Source organism: Heterocephalus glaber, unplaced genomic scaffold, assembly GCF_053883595.1.
Source record: "Heterocephalus glaber isolate CG9 unplaced genomic scaffold, H.glaber_assembly_v1.0 deba00001481, whole genome shotgun sequence".
NCBI classification, from domain to species: Eukaryota; Metazoa; Chordata; class Mammalia; order Rodentia; family Bathyergidae; genus Heterocephalus; species Heterocephalus glaber.
The window spans coordinates 43,029,689-43,049,533 of NW_028258317.1; the positions used below are offsets into that span (position 1 = coordinate 43,029,689).

Genomic DNA, 19,845 nt, shown 5'->3' on the forward strand with positions numbered 1-19,845 from the left:
TTCACAGAAAACATGTATATCTTTGAGAATTATGAGCACTTTTATACTTACAACATTAAATGACAGACGCCTATGCCTTTAGTCACAGTTTAGTTAAAATACAAAAGTGATGCTTACATAGAGTATATTTTTTATGGTACTAGTGGAAATAATATAACATTGACTCACGACTCAGTAAAGATAGTATTGTGAAAGGAACTAAAGTAATCCATACTGCTTGTCAAAGGTCTGACTTAGCGTAATGATAAAATTTCACAAATTAGATGAGTGGATCATGGATGTATTAGAGTAGTTCCCAACTCATTTTTGGCTCTTTATTACATTAAGATATTTCTAAGAACCTTTTGTAATAGTTGACTTTTAATACCCACTGATTGAGAAGATATATAAAATAATGACAATGTCTTGTGCCTGTCATGATAAATAGGCTAAGAAAACCCTTCAGAACAGCACAAGAATTTGATCTTTTCTATAGGATTAATTAACAAAAGCCATTCGATGTTAGTGGACACCAGCCAAATACAATGATGTTCTGCTATAATTAATGCTGAGCTGCTCATTTTTTGCTGACTGCTAATTCTTAGTGTCATTGTTAGATAAGAACATCAACCCATTATGACGTATTTCTTTAGAGAGGTGTAGAAAACTGAAGAATATTATTTTGATGTAATTTTATCTCTTCTAAGCATACAAAAATGTATGGTTCAAAAATATCTGTGAATGTAAGTTTTAATTATGTGTACATAAAAATGTGCATTTTGATGCCTTCTGTGCCTGACAGGTGCTCATTTCATTTTATTATCTTTCACTCCCTGACATAGTCCTAGCTGTTTTCAAAATCAGATTCAAAAGAGATGGTGCTCAGAAGCAAAGTGAGCTTAGGAAGGAAATCATCAGTTTGGATCTTATCTCAGATAATTGTCATGCTCATTGATAGAAATCAAGACTTGATATAAATCTATATTTTTCTAGAAAAAAAGTGTCTTAGTTTATATCCAATCAAGAGTATTTCCCCTTGGTTATGAATATTGGTACAGTTGACTGTACTGTTAAGTTATTATAAATAGGAAAAGATTTGGTTGTATGATAATTTGCCAGAAATATGGGTCAACCTCCATCCATTAAGCTAACTATAGCGTCTTTTGCAACAGATGCAACTAGTTTACCTTGAAGATACAGCATGTGGAAAGGAAAGCCATTGACAAGAGGGGTATATTGTGCTAGAAAAATATGCTTTTTTTTTTAGAAAACTCATACAGGAAGGAATCGTTTTCTTGTATAGATACTAAAAAAAAGTAAATAGGGTAAATACATTTTACAGAAGAAACAGAAAGAAACTCTTTTAAAGAAATGGGACAAATTCCGTCCTATATATAATCCACTAAAATAAATTTAGCTTGCTATCATGCTAACTGGAGGCATTCTACACATCCAATCCTAATATATGTCTTGCTGTCTGAGCTTTCTTCAGAAAGCACATCTGACTTCGAATTCTTCTGTGCATTTCAGATTTTTGGGAGAAGTGCTCTGACACATATGGATATACCTTAACAGTGTAGACTTTTAAAAGGTTAAACAATTATATATATTTACTGAATAAAAGCTAATCTGTGATATCAATTTAAAGTATTGTTAGGAAATCGATTCTACTGCAATTCTGGGAAATAGAAGTGTTAAAATGTAAAGTGTTAAAATGTAAACTATGGCATTTAGAGATATTGTGCTTTTGCTTTCCAGAACTTTATTAGTCATTTTATTAGTTTATGCCAACAGGCCAGTATAAGCAAAATTTTTTTGAAAAGTGCCTTCCAGTTATCAAAATTGTAAGTAATTTAAATGCTTGCTCTGGATAGTTTCAGCAATGAGTAAAGGAACACTGGGTGAAAATACGACTGTAATAAAATGTAACTTTCTTATTTAATGACAATTGACAGTTAAATTTGTGCAGATGCGTGTGTATTAAGTACCTGTTTTGTCAATGATATATTTGTGGCACTTACAGGTCAGGCTCCTTCTTTGAAATTTGTTTTGTTTTACTACCACTGTAATTCTGACTGTTGCTTTGTCAGTATTATCATTTATCAGTATGGTATATACATACATTTTAAAGTATTTATCTTGTGAAACTGTTATTTAGTAATAATAGGCTTTCTAGTGTCTTTGGTAATATTTCATATTCAAGATATGGGAAGAAGAAATAAAGATTTACCGGTATAATAGGTCCCAGTTTTTATCTTTTTAGAGATATCCCTAAATTTTACTCAAATATTTATATATTTACATATACAAACAAATATAAATGAATATGAATATATATTAATATATACAAATGGAAAAAAACATAAATATAATTATGAAATAGAAACTTTGTAGACACAATTTTTGATTGATGATGAAAGTGCCCATGTTCCTGAGTGGTACCAAAAAAAATTAAAAATAAAAATAAAACCAGTTATGATGGACTGTAGTCCCCTAAAATGTTTTACTTATGCACATTTTATGAACATTAGGACTGCTGTGTTTGGGAATTTAAAGATATATCTATTAGTTTTGTACATTTTTTAATTTTCCTTTGGCTTCATGATGATTGCTTCATATACAAGAAAACGATCCTGAGAATGTGATTTCTTAGGTAGAATTTCAGTACTTAAGGAAGTCTGAATACTGGCACCCCAGAGCTATGGTTGTAATAAGAAGATAATTAAAGGCCATATGCTGAATTTAACCTATAGGCACATTCTCATTCATTCAGTGGGTTTTTGTTTTGTTTTGTTTTTTGGTACTGGGGATCAAACTCAGGACCTTGCACTTGTGAGGCAGGCATGGTACCACTGAGCTGAATCCCCGGCCCCCTATCCAGTGTTTTTGAATACAATTTATTTTCAATCATTAAACATTGAGAGACTTTTGCCTAGAAGATTCATTGGCAACTTCTGATGAAAAAAAACAGATACTCTAAAAAACTGGGTCCACATCCTGCAAGGCTGAAGGTACTAAATGGTGGCGCTAAATCTGACCTGTCATTCCTTCTCCTTCCAGCATGAGGCCCCATAGCATCCTCACTTGTCTAGCTACCTGTCTGATACCTCTAGGCATCTGTATTTCCACTCCAAGTTTACAGTCTAGTAATGAATTTTTCTTCTACACCATTTATAAAGGAGAATATGGAAAATGAGGAGAAAGGAATTCCCTACATATTACCTGAGGACACTTACCATCAAGGCATCTAGCAGGCTGCCTTTGCCTGAGAGTAAATACAACACTGTCCTCTGAGACTTTGACATCCCTGTTTAATCCACTGTTTAGAAGGAAGGGGCCTCATAGTAAAACCAAAGAGAATTAGAAGATCAGGTGAAACTTGTGCCACTAAACAAGAATAAAACATTGAGACCAACCAGAAATTTGCTCAAGACAAATTAAGAGCAAAAAGTAAACAGTTTAAGAAAAAGTTAATTAGGTTTCAAAGATGTTTTCAATCAGTGTCTATTTATTATTACCACTAAGCAGGGAGGAAATGGGTAACAAGTAATTGTTATCCTGACAGCAGCCCTTTAACATTTTCTGTTTCCAGTTCTTGACAATACGGTGCTCTAGTTTTCTTTCAGTTAGGAGTTTCCATGGACTTTCTTCTTTCCTAGACTTGTTGAGATTAGAGGAACAAAAAAAGCCAATACTGCTAGAGAAAAATAAGTGACTGTGTACATACACATGTGTCTATATTTTTGGGCTGAGAAACTCTTTCATGATCTGAATATTACAGTCTGATCATAATATTTATATCTGATTATTCTTGTCTTCCACTGTTGCTCTTACCAGAGCATTTGGTATTTAGAAGTAGTGCATTTTTCCTTTCCTTTGTGATTTGCCCATTTATTTTTATTCCCCTCTGTTCCTCCTTCTTTTGCTCCTGGATCTTTTTATTTTCTTTTGTGTTTGCCTCTCCATCTGAGTGATTTACTAAGTTAGCCATTGGGCAGGTACTGGAAAACAAAAACTTGATACATTGTTCAGAAATTAAGTTCCCAGAAGCATCAAATTGAGAATCTCAAGGCCAGTAATAAGAGAGAGGAGGAGGGGCGAGAGAGAGAGAGAGAGAGAGAGAGAGAGAGAGAGAGAGATGATGAAGGCAACTGGAAATATGAAGCGCTGATTATTTGTGGCCTTAGGCATTGCTCCAAACATTAATGTATAGACACACACATACACAACAAACACATTCACAGTCACACAGGGAGACAAACTGGGCAGAGGATTAAACTGATCATTAGAGACCCTAGAATCAACGCTCTGTGTTTTAAAATGTTTATACTCCAGTTACCAAAAACATAATTTGGGAATTCTTTCCCTTCCAGTGTGAACTATTAATTGTTTTCTTTTTTAATAGATATGGGATTCTTAAGTCAGTTTGTGGGAGAATAGATATATGTTCAGTTGCATTATATTGACACGCCATAATATCATGGTAATGGTTAAATTATTTAACAAATGACAAGATGTGGATGCTAACTAATCAGAGCAGACATTGGCCAAGAAGAACTTAAGGTTACCCTTTGGCATATGGCAGTTTTGTGTATAAGGGATAGAGGACAACTATTAGAGTAGTTAAACTTTGCAGAATTGTTCCTGTTTATTGGATAGGATAGATGGCTCTTCAAAATTATTCACTGACTAACATGAGATTGCTAATATAGAATGTTTCAACTGCTACCTTATTTTGGATAAAATCTTATAAAGTGTCTTATAAACTTGTTAATTTGTATATTAGATTAATTCCATGCCCCTGGGAAAATACTATATGAAGTCTAGCACATAAATCTATTTTTAAATTAATTTTATTGGTACATTTTAGGTATACAATATAACGACATCTATCATTGGAAAATTGTACCTCTAAGTAATCTATTATGGTTCTTATTTTTTTCCCCATTCCCCTGCCCACCCTTCAACCCCTCCACCCTTCCCTATTTATAAAGACTTTGTTTCCATTTTTTTCATACCCTCATTATTTCCATTCCCTTCTTTCCTTTCCCCTATCCCTCCCACTTCCCTTTCCCCTTTGTCCCTTCTCTTCCTATTTCATGTTATCTATTATACCTTTTAGTCCTTATTTACTTTTCAGTTTCTCACACCAGAGAAACTATTTGGTATTTACACATGCATGTTCTATTTATTTCACTTAAGAGTATGGCCTCAATGTGAATCCATTTTGCTATAAATGTCTCTAATTTATCATTTTTTATAGCTGAGTAGTATTCCATTTTATTTTTAAAAAACCCACATTTTCTTTATCCAGTCTCCACTTGATGGGCATTTGGTCTGTTTCCAAGTTTTAGCTATGACAAACTGTGCTACTATGAACTTTGGTGCACATATATCACTGTGGTATGATTCTTTTCATTCTTTTGGGAAGATACCCAGCAGGGGAATAGCTAGGTCAAATGTGATCTCTAATCCTAGTTCTTTGAGATATCTCCATACTGATTTCCACATTGGTTTTACCAGTATACAGTCCCATCAACAGTGGAGAAGAGTTCCTTCCTCCCAACAGCTCTGCCAGCATTTGTTATTGGTTGATTTCCTGATAGCAGCCATTCTTTCTGGGGTGAGGTGGAATCTCAGTATTGCTTTCATCTCTCGAATGACCAGTGATGTTGAACATTTTTTCATATCTTTATTTGCTATTTCTATTTCTTTGTCTGAGAAATGTCTGTTCATTTCAGAGGCCCATTTCTGGATTGGGTCTTTAAATTTTGGAGGTCTGTTTCTTTTAAGTTCTTTAAATATTCTAGATAGTAGTCCTGTCTGAGGAACAGCTGGTGAAAATTTTTTCCCACACTGTGGGTTGTTTCTTCACACTGTTGGTGGTTTCTCTTGCTATACAGAAGCTTTTTAATAGGAAGAGATCCCACTTGTTGATTGTTTGTGCTAGTTCATGGGCAACTGAAGTTTTTCCTACACCAATGTCTTCAAGAGTTCCACCAAACCTCTCTTCCAGCCGGTTTAGTGTTTCTATTTTAATATTTAGCTCTTTAATCCATTTCAATTTTAGTTTAGTAGCGCATTAATATAAAGTAATTTTGAAATTAGAAGTAATTATTTATAAATGATAAAGGTACTCACCTTTTTTCCAACTCTTTTTCAAAATGTAGATTGGTAAGAAAAAAATGCTAGGATGTTCTGATTGCTTATGTAGTCAGCAAATGGCATAAAGGTGGGATTTTATAGGCCTAATTGGAAATAATTTTGAATGTTATGTGTAATGGAAGAGAATCAGTTTCCATGCAGCTGTAAATAGCAATAGATTTTCTGTATTTAGTATTTGTTATTTTATACAGTTTTATGATTCTTAGTATTGAATTCAGAGACATATATACATAACGTACTCACTAATTGTGCTTTATCTTATGTCTGTATTAAATTACTGCAGGACAAAAACAGTATCTATCCCAGTATTGTTCTGGGTTTTTGGAGGAGAAAATAATGGGTTAAATGCAAAATGGTTTATTTGGAAAACCTCAGGAACCTAGTTCTCTTTTAAGCTGAGATTTTTAGGCACATTTTGAGAGATTAAAGGGATACACTAATGGAAAACTGTGTGAACATGGTGATGGTGAATTCCATCCTCTGCCTCCCTGTTTTCAGTACCAGGGCAGCCACTAAACTTCAAAGCAGAACCCGAATCTGAAACAAGTATCTTGCTTTCCTGGATGCCTCCACGTTCAGACACCATCGCCAGCTATGAGCTGGTCTACAAAGATGGGGAGCGCGGTGAGGAGGTAAGAGTTGCTCCTCACCCTCACTGCCATTCACCACACTGCGTCACTGCTTTCCTTTGATGAACTTTCCCAAGTTCTTGCTCAGATATTTATAGAGGACCTTCGTTAAAAAGTGTTATTCATCAAAGGAAGAACAGCACCCCCCAAAAAACCAGAAGACTGTAGGAAAGAAACAAAACAAAACTATTGCTCCAATTGCGGCATTTTTCTATTCAGCTTTCCAAATTTCAGATTATAGAACCATCAGGTTGTAGAAGAATGGATACACCAATGCTTGGGGACTTCCTCTATTATTTTAGTTAAGTCTCTGTGGGGACACATGACCAAGTGAGCTGTGTGTGCTACTAGAAGTAGCAAGTGAATTTGTCTGCACTGGTTTTAGAGGAAGATGTACATAGCAAATATTTAGAACATACTAAAAATGGATGAAAATGTGAATATTAATAAAGGGATAGTGTGCTAGGCAAATAAAGTAACAGTAGACTATAGAAAGCATGGAAATAAAAGTCAATACAGTGAATACTTACATTATCAGGCACTATTGTAAAGGTTTCACATGTATGGATTCCTTTAATCCGTAGAAAGCTGTGAAAGGAGCTAGACCCTGGTATCATTCAATTCCATGATTAGAAAAGGTACAAGAGAAAGTTAAATAATTTGCTCATTCTTCTGCTACTGACTGGTGAAGTAGATTTAAATCTACACAGAGTTTTCCAAAGTCTGTTCTTAGCAATTATGATTTAATTCCTCTTCAGTTGTACTTTGAATCAATGACAGAAATTTATAATAAAATATTGAACATTGTCAGGATAGAAATATATAAATATAAATAATGTATTTCCTTTGTTATTGTGGAATCTAATAGGCAATATTAGGACAAAAAGTGTTAGTGAAGCTATATTTGAAAATTAGATCCATACAAGTCATTTAATTATACTTTTTATCCTTCTTTATTTAAAGAAAACTTTGAAAACCACAATAGCCCCTATGTTTTAACAAGGAACACTTTCTCATTTAAACACTCATATATTACATAAACTACTTATAATCTAACTCATGGTACATCATTTTGAATGGTATAATTAATTTTTAGGTTCTTATAAACTTCTATTTTATCTGTTTGCTTGAGCAAAACCTCAGAAGGGAATGTTTTAAATGTTATGCTTTTAGTATTAGCTAATAAGGCCACTATAAATTATGTCTTTAAAATTACATAATTGAAATGCAGACTTGTCTTAGTGGCCCTACTTGAGCTCTTCGTGCTTTTCATATACCATAAATGTGCATTAAGCCATCAAACTAAAGTAAATAAATACAGTCAAGAAGAATGGTAATCCTTTAGGAATACTATGGATGCTTAAAGGTTGGTATATCTACTGTGCTTTAAAATTATTTATCTAGAGAATTTTTTCTTAGTATTATAAATCTAAAACTTTGGAACATTTTTATTTGCAAGCCAGAACACCCTAGGAATGTTTCCTTTAGCTTTATATTTGAATTCTCCCTGTTTTGTTTGTGTGAATATCAAATACTATTTCATAAAAAGCTTTAATATTATTTATACAATTATTAGATAACATATTTGCTTATATTTTAAGGTTTACTACAGGCTAATATTCAATCCAAGACTGATTACCCATAGATAGCTACATTTTTGCTAACATGCAAACAGAACATTTCAAGCATATATGAATTACAGCATTTGATAAAAAATCATATTTCAGAAGTCTTCTATAGTGTTAAAAGTTGTAGAAACATTTGTAAACTTATTGTAGGTTCTGTATCACAAGGAAAAAGGAAATCCTCAAGTATTAAATGATCCTAAATTAATGATATAAATGTATAGAAATTTTTCCACTTGCCTCAGTGAATAACATCTGATTTCTACCCATCAGAAATTAACAATTTCATTTCTCCTTTGTTGCATACTCATGGTAACTTTATGTTAATGGTAACCAGTAATGTTTTGGTAACTTGTTACTTCTGGTCATATTTTCTTTGACTGTGATCAGATTGCAGAAGGTCATGAGAGGTGAACTAGACATCTGTTTACGTGAAACTGTGCATGTTCAGCATGTTCTACTATCCGGGGCAGGCGTCCCTTTCTTTGTTCTGTCACAGCACATATGTACCATTTGGGTGGAACACATTAATGGATGTTGACCTCTGTCTTCCTCTTATCTGATGCATTTAGATAATTTTGTGAACATGAGAAGGTCTTTGGGCTTCCCTTATTCCCAATTACCCTGTCTTTTATGGAAACTTACTTCCTAAACTGTAATCTTTTTATTATATAATTCCCCTAGTATAGTTTTTGATCTCACCATTGATTTCTCATAATATTTTGATACTTTATGGTTGTAATGGTAGATATCTGACAGTACATACAATACGATTGAAAAATATTTTCATGAATCGTAATGAAGATGACCAAATGCTCCTGTTACAGCAAAGAATTACCATTGAGCCAGGGACATCGTACAGGCTGCAGGGGCTGAAGCCAAACAGCCTGTACTCCTTCCGTCTGGCGGCACGCTCTCCTCAAGGCCTGGGTGCTTCTACAGCTGAAATATCAGCTAGAACCATGCAATCAAGTAGGTGTCTCTCTTTGCTTGCTTTCTGCCCTTTCTGAACTAGGAGATGTTTCTGCTTTCACCTCCACAGACACACTCCCTGATAGGCTAGCTAGTCCATAATCTGTATGTTAGCAAGCGTGTCACTTTGGGAATTGGAGCACAACCGTAATCTATGCTGTTTTCAAACTTGGTTCAAATAACAAAGCCTATTTTTCCATTTCCTAAAGCAAAAGTCTTTCAAAGAAGTCAATAGACCTCCATAGGTGAGAAGTAAGTGAAAGTAGTTCAGTCTGACTCTCGCAAACAAATCATAGGGCTATCAGGCAAAATTCACATTGAAAATACTACAGTGTAGTCCGAGGAGGAGGGCGTGGTAAACGAAGAGGCAGAAAAAGGCAAAACTTTTATTGTTTTACAGGACTTAGGTTTTAATTTTGCTATGAACAAGTCTTTGTTGCATGTATTTGTTCCTACTCAAAGAAAAAACACAGTTCTCTTGTCTAGTTTCTTATTAACTCTGCAAATACTGCATCTGGAAATAAGGAACATTCACAGAAGATCTGTATTTGGACAATTTTAAGAATAATGGAGTAATCACAAGTGTATTCGCAATCCTAAATTGTATTTTGTTTCCTCAAATTCAATTTCTTTTTGGAACTTTGCCCTTAAGGATAATTGTGTTTGTTATAATGGAGATTTTTTATGCCCAGAACAGATAGTTTTTTTTCATAGGCTATTATATAGGAGATCAGTTTTAATGGGCAGTATGGATAATTTACAGTACTGTTCTTCACTCTTTAATTATAAATTTCTATAGTCTACAGATGACTATTTACCTTGAAATGTTTTACAGAGTTACATCTTCCATATTTTGTGTGTTTTATCTGTGCTTTTGACATAGCAGTATATTCAGCAGATATAAATACTATGAATATTTTGAATTTTGTGAAGAGAATTCTCTGTTGACTTCATATCTAGACCTGTCAACATAAAATTTATATTTTTAAAATATTAATTTATTTTCATACTTACAACTTTTTCAACATTTCATTTTCTGTAGAAAGGTGAAGTCTTTCATAGAGTTTGATGGTAAAATTTATATTCTGTCTTAATTAAAACATGATTATTCATATGAAAAGTATTAGGATGTTATTCCCTAATCCATTAGTGATTATAGCTTTTTTCCATAAAAGTTCCTTTCATATAAAAATTGAAGCATGTAAGTTAGTACATTTCCTGTATATTTGCTTTGAATTCCGGGCAGGTTAATGAGTAATAGTATGGAAGATAATTATTTTAAAATAAGGCATTTAGTTAAAAAATATTACATGCTTCATTTTTTTGTGGTTTACAAACCTTTTTAAAATAAATACATGCTGAGATATATAATGAACATTTTATAACCACATCAAAAGGTGTCTACTCAATTAAAGTGAAAATTTCAAGCAGTGTTGAGTATTTTTTCTTAGAAGAGGAGATCTAAAAGTAGTAATCTAGTAAAAATCAAATTAGCTTTTTAAATAAGAATTAAAAATGATTCCTCACTGTTACATGAACACTTCAGCTTATTATGAATATTGATGAATGTGTATAATAGTTTTACAATTCGAGATGTAAGAACCTCTAGTTAGAATCAGTAAAAATGACATGCTAATGATTTTACAAATCTTGCTTCAAATTTACAAGACTGTCCTATAAGAATTTTTTTTGTCAATGCAGGGGAATTTTTCATTTTGCTTGACTGTAATGCTGAACTCAAGGCATATAAACTAAGAGAGACAAAATAGTTTGGTGCACTTGACACTTGGTAATTAATATTAAGACTTACACATTACCAGATGCAGTAGTGAGTGTATGCAAGGTACTCTGGAGGCAGAGAGGGGAGTATCACTTGAGGACTCTGAGACTTGAGGGGCAGCACAGTGAGACTCCCCTATCAAAGGAAAAAACAAAAACAAAAAAACTCAGATGTAGTTTAAGGAAATTTTCAAATGATATTCAAATACAAAATTTAGGATTATGTCATTGACACTACCATATATATCACTTTAAAAATATATATGTCTATATGTATTTGTGTATTCCCTCTTATTTGTTCTTCTTTAGGAACATATACTATTATCTTTTTAAAAAATTCATGATAATAGTTGTGTTGTTCTATAGGATTTTAATTTTTTCAAATAATGATATATTTGGTTAATTGGATGGAAAATAATTGCGCAGAAGGTGACAAATTTATAGTGGACACTAAGAAAGTTTATCTTTTAATTCTTATGTAAACACACTTTATATCCATAATTATATACAAAACAAAAGATTTGTGCATGTCAGTCATACCTTCTGTTGGTTCTTGGGTTCTCTTTTGAAACAGTTGTTTTTAATGGTTGTGTTGACATTTTGTAAGGGATAGATAATTATTACCGATTTTACCAAAATTTGCTGGTGGGATCTAATTCTGTAGCAATGGTGTCTCAAGAAGAGTTATAATAAAAATGCTGAAAGCTGACATAGGGTAAGTACATGTTACAGTCAGAACCAACAAGCGTGCCATTCCCCTCGGGTAGGTAAACCTCGGAATATGCATTTCCTCCTGTCTCAATCCTGCATGATCACTGTATCTGGACTACAGTCAGTGTTTGGGTAATGCTCTTTTTTTAAGACTGGTTGGGAAGGCTCCATTGTTCAGATAGGGGTACCCTTTTGTGTTTGGTGGGCTTTTATTTCTTTTTAAGTTAGGACTGGTGGAAGGGCATTCGAGCAATCATTGTAACTTTGCACACCGAAGAATTCTGTGTATGAATTGTCCTCATTCTAGAATATAGAAATGAGAATTTAAAATGCATCTGTGCCTCATCATCAGAATGTCCAGTTCAAAATAAGAATGACATTATTTGTAGCTTTGGGGGCCTGGACAGTCACTATAATGAGGGTGGGAAATGCTGAGGGATTGTTTAGCAGAAGAATTTAAATTGCAGGTAGGTAATTTTATTTGAGGCTCAATTATCTCAAAGTTTCATTTTCACACATCCCCCCCACCCATTATTTGACAATTATTTTTGGTCATTTATTCATTTCTTTGGTTTATTCATATTACTAAGCCAAGGTACATAAATTTATCTTTAAAATTTTAAGTTTCTAAGCCTTATTTTTATTTGGTTGCCCTTATTGTTCATTTATTTATTTTTGCCTTTTCTTTTGTTTTATCATTTTTTTTTTCCAACCACTCCTGTCCTTTCACTCAAATCCTCCTTTTAACTCACTACCAAAATAAGAGCCGTCAGCTCCTCCTCAAGACATTAGTTGTACCAGCCCAAGTTCCACTAGTATTTTGGTAAGTTGGCAGCCTCCACCAGTGGAAAAGCAGAATGGCATTATTACTGAATACTCCATCAAGTACACGGCCGTGGATGGGGAAGATGACAAGCCTCGTGAGGTTTTGGGAATTCCTTCGGACACTACCAAATACCTTTTGGAACAGCTGGAAAAATGGACTGAGTACCGGATCACTGTGACTGCCTACACAGATGTCGGCCCTGGCCCCGAGAGCTTGTCCGTGTTGATCCGATCCGATGAAGATGGTATGTTGCCTCCGCTACGTCAGTTTGCACCCTTTTGGCAATCTCAGTCTGCTGTCTTTTGATAGGCTAATCGTTGTCCACTTTTCTCTGCTCATCTTCTTATCCAACACTGCTGTTACTTCAGTATTTTTGCCAAAGGCCTGTCTTTGCTACATCCTGAGCATTTTTTTCCCAGTCTCAAGGCACTGATTTTCTTGCCTTAAAAAGGACTCTGCTCCTCTGGTTTTGCAGTTCAGCCTTTCTCTGTAGCTCCATCTAAAGTCTTCTGGGTTTTTCTTGACTTTTTATATTCACTTCTTTTACATTTTGAAGTTCACTTGCAAAACTGCCTTCTTTGCTTCTTGTTACTTTTTTGTCTTGCATATTTCAAAGACACTGATGCTCAACATTTCCATTTTTGGCATCTGTTGTATGGAATACCTTTGATATGAGGAAAAAAAGAGAAGACAATGCATATAATCAAGAATCTTTTTATCTGCTATTTAAAAAGAAACCTTTAAAAACACACTACAATCAACAATCAGTTTTTGTTATTATTTCAATGCAATACCTCTTTGTGCTTTAATGCTTTGAACCTCAAAGCATCTTCCTTGGCTTTTGTACATTTTTTTTACATGTTTTTCTATTTCTCTGATACTCTTTTTTTCTTCCATTTTGTTTTTTTTGCATTGGTCATGTTTTTTGATCTTTTCTTAAAAGGTAGAGCAGATTGGTTGAGCATTTTCATTGGTTGAAAATGTTTGTATTCTTCGAAGGAAACATAGTGGGTCAACCCATTTTTAAGTAAAGAAAATGCTCTGACTGGGTGGGACAAGTGCCTATAATTTTCTTTTATCCGATGCTGTTGTTCCAGTTCCTAGTGGTCCTCCTCGCAAAGTCGAGGTGGAGGCTGTCAACTCAACATCTGTTAAAGTTTCATGGCGCGCACCTGTGCCCAACAAGCAGCATGGGCAGATCAGAGGATACCAGGTGCATTACGTGAGGATGGAAAATGGTGAGCCCAAGGGCCAACCCATGCTGAAGGATGTCATGCTGGCTGATGCTCAGGTGAGCCTCAGAGATTACCTGTTTTGTTTTTTAATATGATAGGTTTATGCTAGTCTGTACTTTGAAATGGGCACCAGTTTTATTTCTTTGAGACTTAACCTGTACACAATTCTAGATTGTGAAACATACCGATTTTTTTTTCATTAAGCTTATTGGTACACATTATGATCACATTCATTATTGGGAATTTGTAAATTATGATACATATTCATAATACATTATGATCACATTCGTCATTGGAAATTTATACCTTACATGATATATCTTGGTTTTTATATAGTCCCACTTGCCTTCCGATGTTTATTTACCTTTGTAATCACAAGGGACATCAAGTAGTGAAATGAGACTCAAGTCTGATTAAAAACATGTCACTGTTCTTCGAAAATACAGGTATTCGGCTCTTTACGACTCTGCCTGAAATTGCCTTTCTTAAGAAAAATTGATTGATTTATTCAAAAGGAGAAATTTTTAGCTGCAGATTTTGCTGATAGGATCTGCATTCTGCTGAGCTAAAACTGCTTGAAATTAAGTTAATCTAATTTTTAAATGTATGAATTGTCAAAAATGGACATTATTTCTTTTGTAAGCAGTAGAGCATATATACGTATACACACATACATACATGCATACATATATGTTTGTATTTTCTTAAAAACATAGCTGACATTTTTATTCAGACAAAGATACCCAGGTAGTATTTTTTGTAGTACTTCATCAAGTTACATATTTTGTGTGTGTGTGTGTGTGTGCATGTGTGTGGTACTGAGGATTGAACTCAGGACCTTGCACTTGTAAGGCATGCGTGGTGCCACTGAGCTAAATCCACGGCCCATCAAGTTACATATTTAATGGCAGCTACTGTTTCAGATCGCAGACAATGAAGACAATCTGAATGATTACAAAAATTAGAATTGCCCAGAGAATGAATGGGATCCTCTATGTTGAGCCAACTTAAGAAAAATAATAATGAATAGTTGAATATGTGAAAATTTTTTTTTATATTTTGTGCTATGCTGAATAACCATAATTTCACAGCTTGGGTTTGTGATCAGGTTTTTAAAACAAATCATTGAAATTTTTCAGTGTTTCTTCCTAAATTAGAGGTGATTCAAAGATAATCACATCATATACTGTATTCTACATATTTTCCTGAAAGGAAAAGAAAGATTTTAGCTTACAACTGCTGTGCTGGAAATTACCCATAAGCTATGACTGGCTTCCCTTTTCTGTGTCACGTGGTCCTGGGGAAGTATGAATATTTAAGTGCTTTGCTTATTCAGCACGTTGATGGTTGAGCAGACATGGCGAAGGGAGCAGTGAAAATGCCTTCTTCACCTTTGTGCAGAAGTGAGAAAGACCATGAGTGAAGTTAAACTACCATCACAGGTTGCTCAATTTTACATTTTTTTCTCTCTGAAAATATGAAGGCAGTAAATATCCATGGGACACCTAGGAAAGTATTTAACTTTAAAGTCTTTATGAAAGTCAGCTCACAGCAGTGCTGACACTTCCCTAATTCTGAAACATTCTAACTAAACAGATCTAGGTTTGTGGCTTGCTTATCTATCCCAAATCCAGTTGCATGGATTTGTTTGAAGGCCACTTCAATACATGTTAGATATTTTGCATTGCAAAACTGTAAATCTGTCTGTAATTCTTTCCTTGTGAAGCTTTGTCCTTAATGGTGTTACATAATACCAACTGTATCTCCCTTTTACATAATTTCAACTGTATCTCTTTTTTCTGTTCAACTTTGGCTTTTCTTAATTGCTGATTTTCTTTATTTTTTCCCTGCCCATCTCATTTGTTCTCTTTGACTATTTATTGAAACTTCATTACATATCACAAGTTTTCACTGGGGATATACAATTTCAGTAAAATGAAAGATATTAATCCAAATAGTGTGTAACTCAGATAAGTCAAAATAAGTGTTATAAAATAGGATGTGATTTCAAGTATTAGCTTTGTGCTATACCTTACTGAGTTCTAAATTTCTGTGAACCATATATATATATATATATATATATATATATACACACACACACACACACACACACACACATATATATATATATATGGCTGGTTTTAGCAGCAACAATAACACAGCCTATTTAATTTTATGTCCCAGTTGTACATTTGTATATGAAGATGACTACATCATAGCACACTTATAATCTTTGGAATTTTATGTATACACTGCTTCAATTACTTAATTTTCCTTTTTTTAATTAAAGAAAGGCAAAGTTGGCTTTATAAAGCAATAGATTTCTCCTTATTTCTTTTCATTTTGTTTCCTCCCAACCTTCTTAATCACAATCAGTGGGAATTTGATGATACTACTGAACATGTGAGTAATTTTTAACTGCTTTGTCAAAAAAAACCTGTCTACTATTTTTTTCTGGTGTCATTATTTCACTTATTCACAGTTTGCTTAAATTTGTCATGACAGTTTGCTTGGATGCATGAACTAACAAACTATTTTTAAGTTTACTTTGTGTGCACTTTTTGATTTGGCTTTTGTCTTGTGAAATAAGCATGGTGCTACTTACTGCATAAGAATCATGAGCTCCTGACATTTATTTTGATAATTTTCTACTAACTGTACGTGACACAGACAGAGGAGGTATGCTTTGAATGGAGGCATCACATACTGAAGTTGTCAAGTTGTTGGATACAAGATGCTCATAATCCTTATACCAGGTTGCATATTCAGTAGAGAACATGACATAGATCTGGCATTGATTTAACTTCATCTAGAAATGGCTGTTCTCTGTTTTATTAATAGACTTTCATGAAAATAGGTGGATCATGCAAGAAGCACTTCACTGAGGAAGTTATAATTTTTTTAATACATTCAAATGGGTGGACTATGTTATTTATTGAAAGCCTGTGTAAGATGCAGCAGGCACGGACACATGCAGCATCTACCTGCCAAGTGTTTGCAGTCTAGACAGCTAGAAACATGTACAGTTCTGAATAGATTATAAAATATAGCTGAAGAAATGGCCTGAGGCAAGGTGTAATAATGCTTTAGGAAATGAGTGTCAGTGTTAGAGCTATGAATTCAGAAACAATAGATCATGATGCTAGAAGAGACACTAAAGCACACTTGACAACTTGAGGGGTTATAGGAGATTGGATAAGTCAATGAAAGACAGAGAGGGGGAGAGAGAGAGAGGGAGAGAGAAGGTTGGGGGGGAAGAATGAACATGAGAACATAGAGTATTTCATATTATGCACAGCAAAAGCAGTCAGGGATGAAATTGAGATGCCATCAGCAGACAGTGACCTTGCCATTTTGATAAAAATGAAACCTTTAAGTCATTTATAAATAAAATGAAACCTATAAGTTATTTACAAATACAGCTAAGAAGTAAAGTGTAATAAAATGTTGGCAAAATCCTAAAGCTAGAGGTCTAGGGTTTTTAATTCTTCATTCCTATGGAGATACAAAAAAAATTAAAATGAAAAGTAAGATCAAGTTTGTAAGGAAGGTATTCTTTCATTCAGTATATGAGTTTATTGCAAAAGCACAAGGTTTGCTTGAATCTTGGAAGATCTGCACAAAGTATAAGTTCTCGTAGATTGACAATGTAGCATATTTTATAAACTTTTGTTGTGACTGTGACAGTCACGAAACAGATTAAAGGAGAAATGATTTATTTTGGCTCATCATTTCAGAGAATCAGTCCATGGTCAGCTGGCTCCACTGCTATCAGGCCTGTGTTGAAGCAGAAACATCACAGTAGGAAGGCATGGCAGAGGAAAGCTGCTAAGTTCATGGCAGTCCAGAAGTAGAGAGAAAAGCAAAGAGTCAGAAAGGAAAGGGCTTGGGGACCAGATAAGGTCCCTAAGACTTTGTGTCCATGGTCCACTCCCTTCATCCGGGCCCCGCATTATGTCTCTGTCCCTTCCCATAATCCCATGTTAGAGGGCACATCATCCAATCCTTTATCAAAAGCCCATCAGTACTCAGTACTTCAGAGGGAGCTCTTTGGGGGATATCTTTTGGATCCCAGTGGTAACAATGACTCACAGTAAGGAATACATTTGTTAATGCACACATATGTTTAACTGAAAAAAGAGTTTAGGAAAACATGCAATAAACACATAATAAACTCTGAACATTTTTACCCCCCATTAAGTTTATTGGTACATTTTCGGTATAAAATACAGTTACATTGGGATCTTGTACCATTGCATGAGTCTCTTGGTTCTTTTTTTTTCCCCTTCCCTTGCCCTCCCTTCACCCACTCCAACCTTCCCTATTTGCAAAGATTTTGTTTCCATTTTTTTCCTTTTCTCATATTTTTTCTTTTCCCTTTTTTCCTTTCCCCTACCCCTCCCACTTCCCCTGCTTCTTTAGACCTTTTCTTCCTATTACACAATATCAATTATACATTTTTTAATTACAATATCAAGATCTAGGATACATTATGTCAGATTGTACAGAATTTAAAAGGATATAAAAAGCATATTACAAAAATCTTTTTTGAAATAAATTTGACAACTTCTAATAAGTACCTTGAAAGAGAAATTAATGAAACTAACTCTGGAGGAAATATAAAATTTGAGTAGCACCTATTAAAGGAAGAATATTCCTAGCTTGAAAACCTACCTGTATGACAACAGCAGGCTCATATACATTTTAACTGATAAATTATATCAATTAAAGCAGAAAAAAGAAGGAATACTTCTCCCTCATTTTAGGAACTCAACATTGTGCTAATCCTAAAACTGAATAAAGAATAATAGAAGAAAAAAGTATGAACATAGATAGAAATTTGTTTAAAAAAACAAACTATTAGAAGTCAGATCTGGAAGTATGTAGAAAGTGGTTTTATTATAGGGATGGCAGTGTTGGTTCAGCATTGGAAGATCCACCCCCAAAAGTCACCATTTTAACAGAGGAAAGGAAAAAGCCATAGGATCCAGTCACTAGTTGGAGAAAAAGTATTGGACTAAATTCTACAGCTGTTCATGGTAAAAACTATCAGGAGACTAGAAGTAGAACAGAACCTTCTCAACAGATTAAATACATGTACTCCATACTTCCAGCGAGAATGCCTTATATAAATGGAGAAGATACAATGCTTTCTCCTTAAGGTGGGGAACAAGGGCAGATATGCTTACTCTTTATCTGTCCATTAAACTTTGAAACCTAGGCCCCACCAAAATAGTCTGGCAATAAAATGACAAAATTAGGATAGGATTGGCAAGGTAGAAGCAAAATCTTTATATGTAGATGAAATGATCATCTACAGAGAAAATACTAAGAAATCTCTAGGAGCCCCTAGAACTTGTATTTGTATTTAGCAGGATTAGAAAACACAAGGTATATATAAAATTCAGGTCTGTGTATACTTGCTATAAATGAAGAATTGGATATTGAAATTTAAAAGTTATGTAGGAGTACAAAGGGCCTAGAAAAGTTAAAAAAAAACAACAAAAATAGTGTTGGAAGACGTTTAGTACCTAATTTTAAGACTTCTTCTAAAGCTACAGTAATTAAGGTAGTGTTGGTGTAAGGAAAGACATATAGATCATTTGAATAAAACAGAGAATCTAGAAATAGAACCACACATATATGGTCCAGTGAGTTTTGAAAGATTATTTAACATTAGCATTTTATAGAATATAAACTCAATTCAAGAGCCAAGGAAGGCAGAGATAGTGTTTTCAGCAAACGGCACTAGAACACCTGGTATCTGTATATAAAAAATTAACTTTAACCCTTTATTTCCATACATGAAAATAACTTGAAGGAATCTATGAACCTAAATATGAAAGCCTAAAAATATAAAACTTTAAGAAGAAATTATAAGGGAAAATGTTTATGAATTCAGGGTAGGCAAGAACTACCTAGGA

At 34.1% G+C, this 19,845-nt stretch overlaps 1 protein-coding gene across 25 annotated transcripts in view; it reads left to right on the plus strand.

Moving 5' to 3' along the window:
• Ptprd (protein tyrosine phosphatase receptor type D) overlaps nucleotides 1–19,845 on the plus strand; it is a 403,506-nt gene that overhangs the window by 223,236 nt on the left and 160,425 nt on the right. For 16 of the 25 annotated variants that reach the window (XM_087183457.1, XM_021252829.2, XM_087183441.1 and 13 more), the window contains 5 exons: nucleotides 6,643–6,776; nucleotides 9,226–9,370; nucleotides 12,625–12,930; nucleotides 13,784–13,977; nucleotides 16,298–16,324. In XM_087183457.1, coding sequence (XP_087039583.1) covers nucleotides 6,643–6,776; nucleotides 9,226–9,370; nucleotides 12,625–12,930; nucleotides 13,784–13,977; nucleotides 16,298–16,324 — 806 coding nt within the window. The remainder of the gene's footprint in view (nucleotides 1–6,642; nucleotides 6,777–9,225; nucleotides 9,371–12,624; nucleotides 12,931–13,783; nucleotides 13,978–16,297; nucleotides 16,325–19,845) is intronic. The other 9 variants (XM_087183453.1, XM_087183451.1, XM_087183452.1 and 6 more) reach the window with 2 other exon arrangements.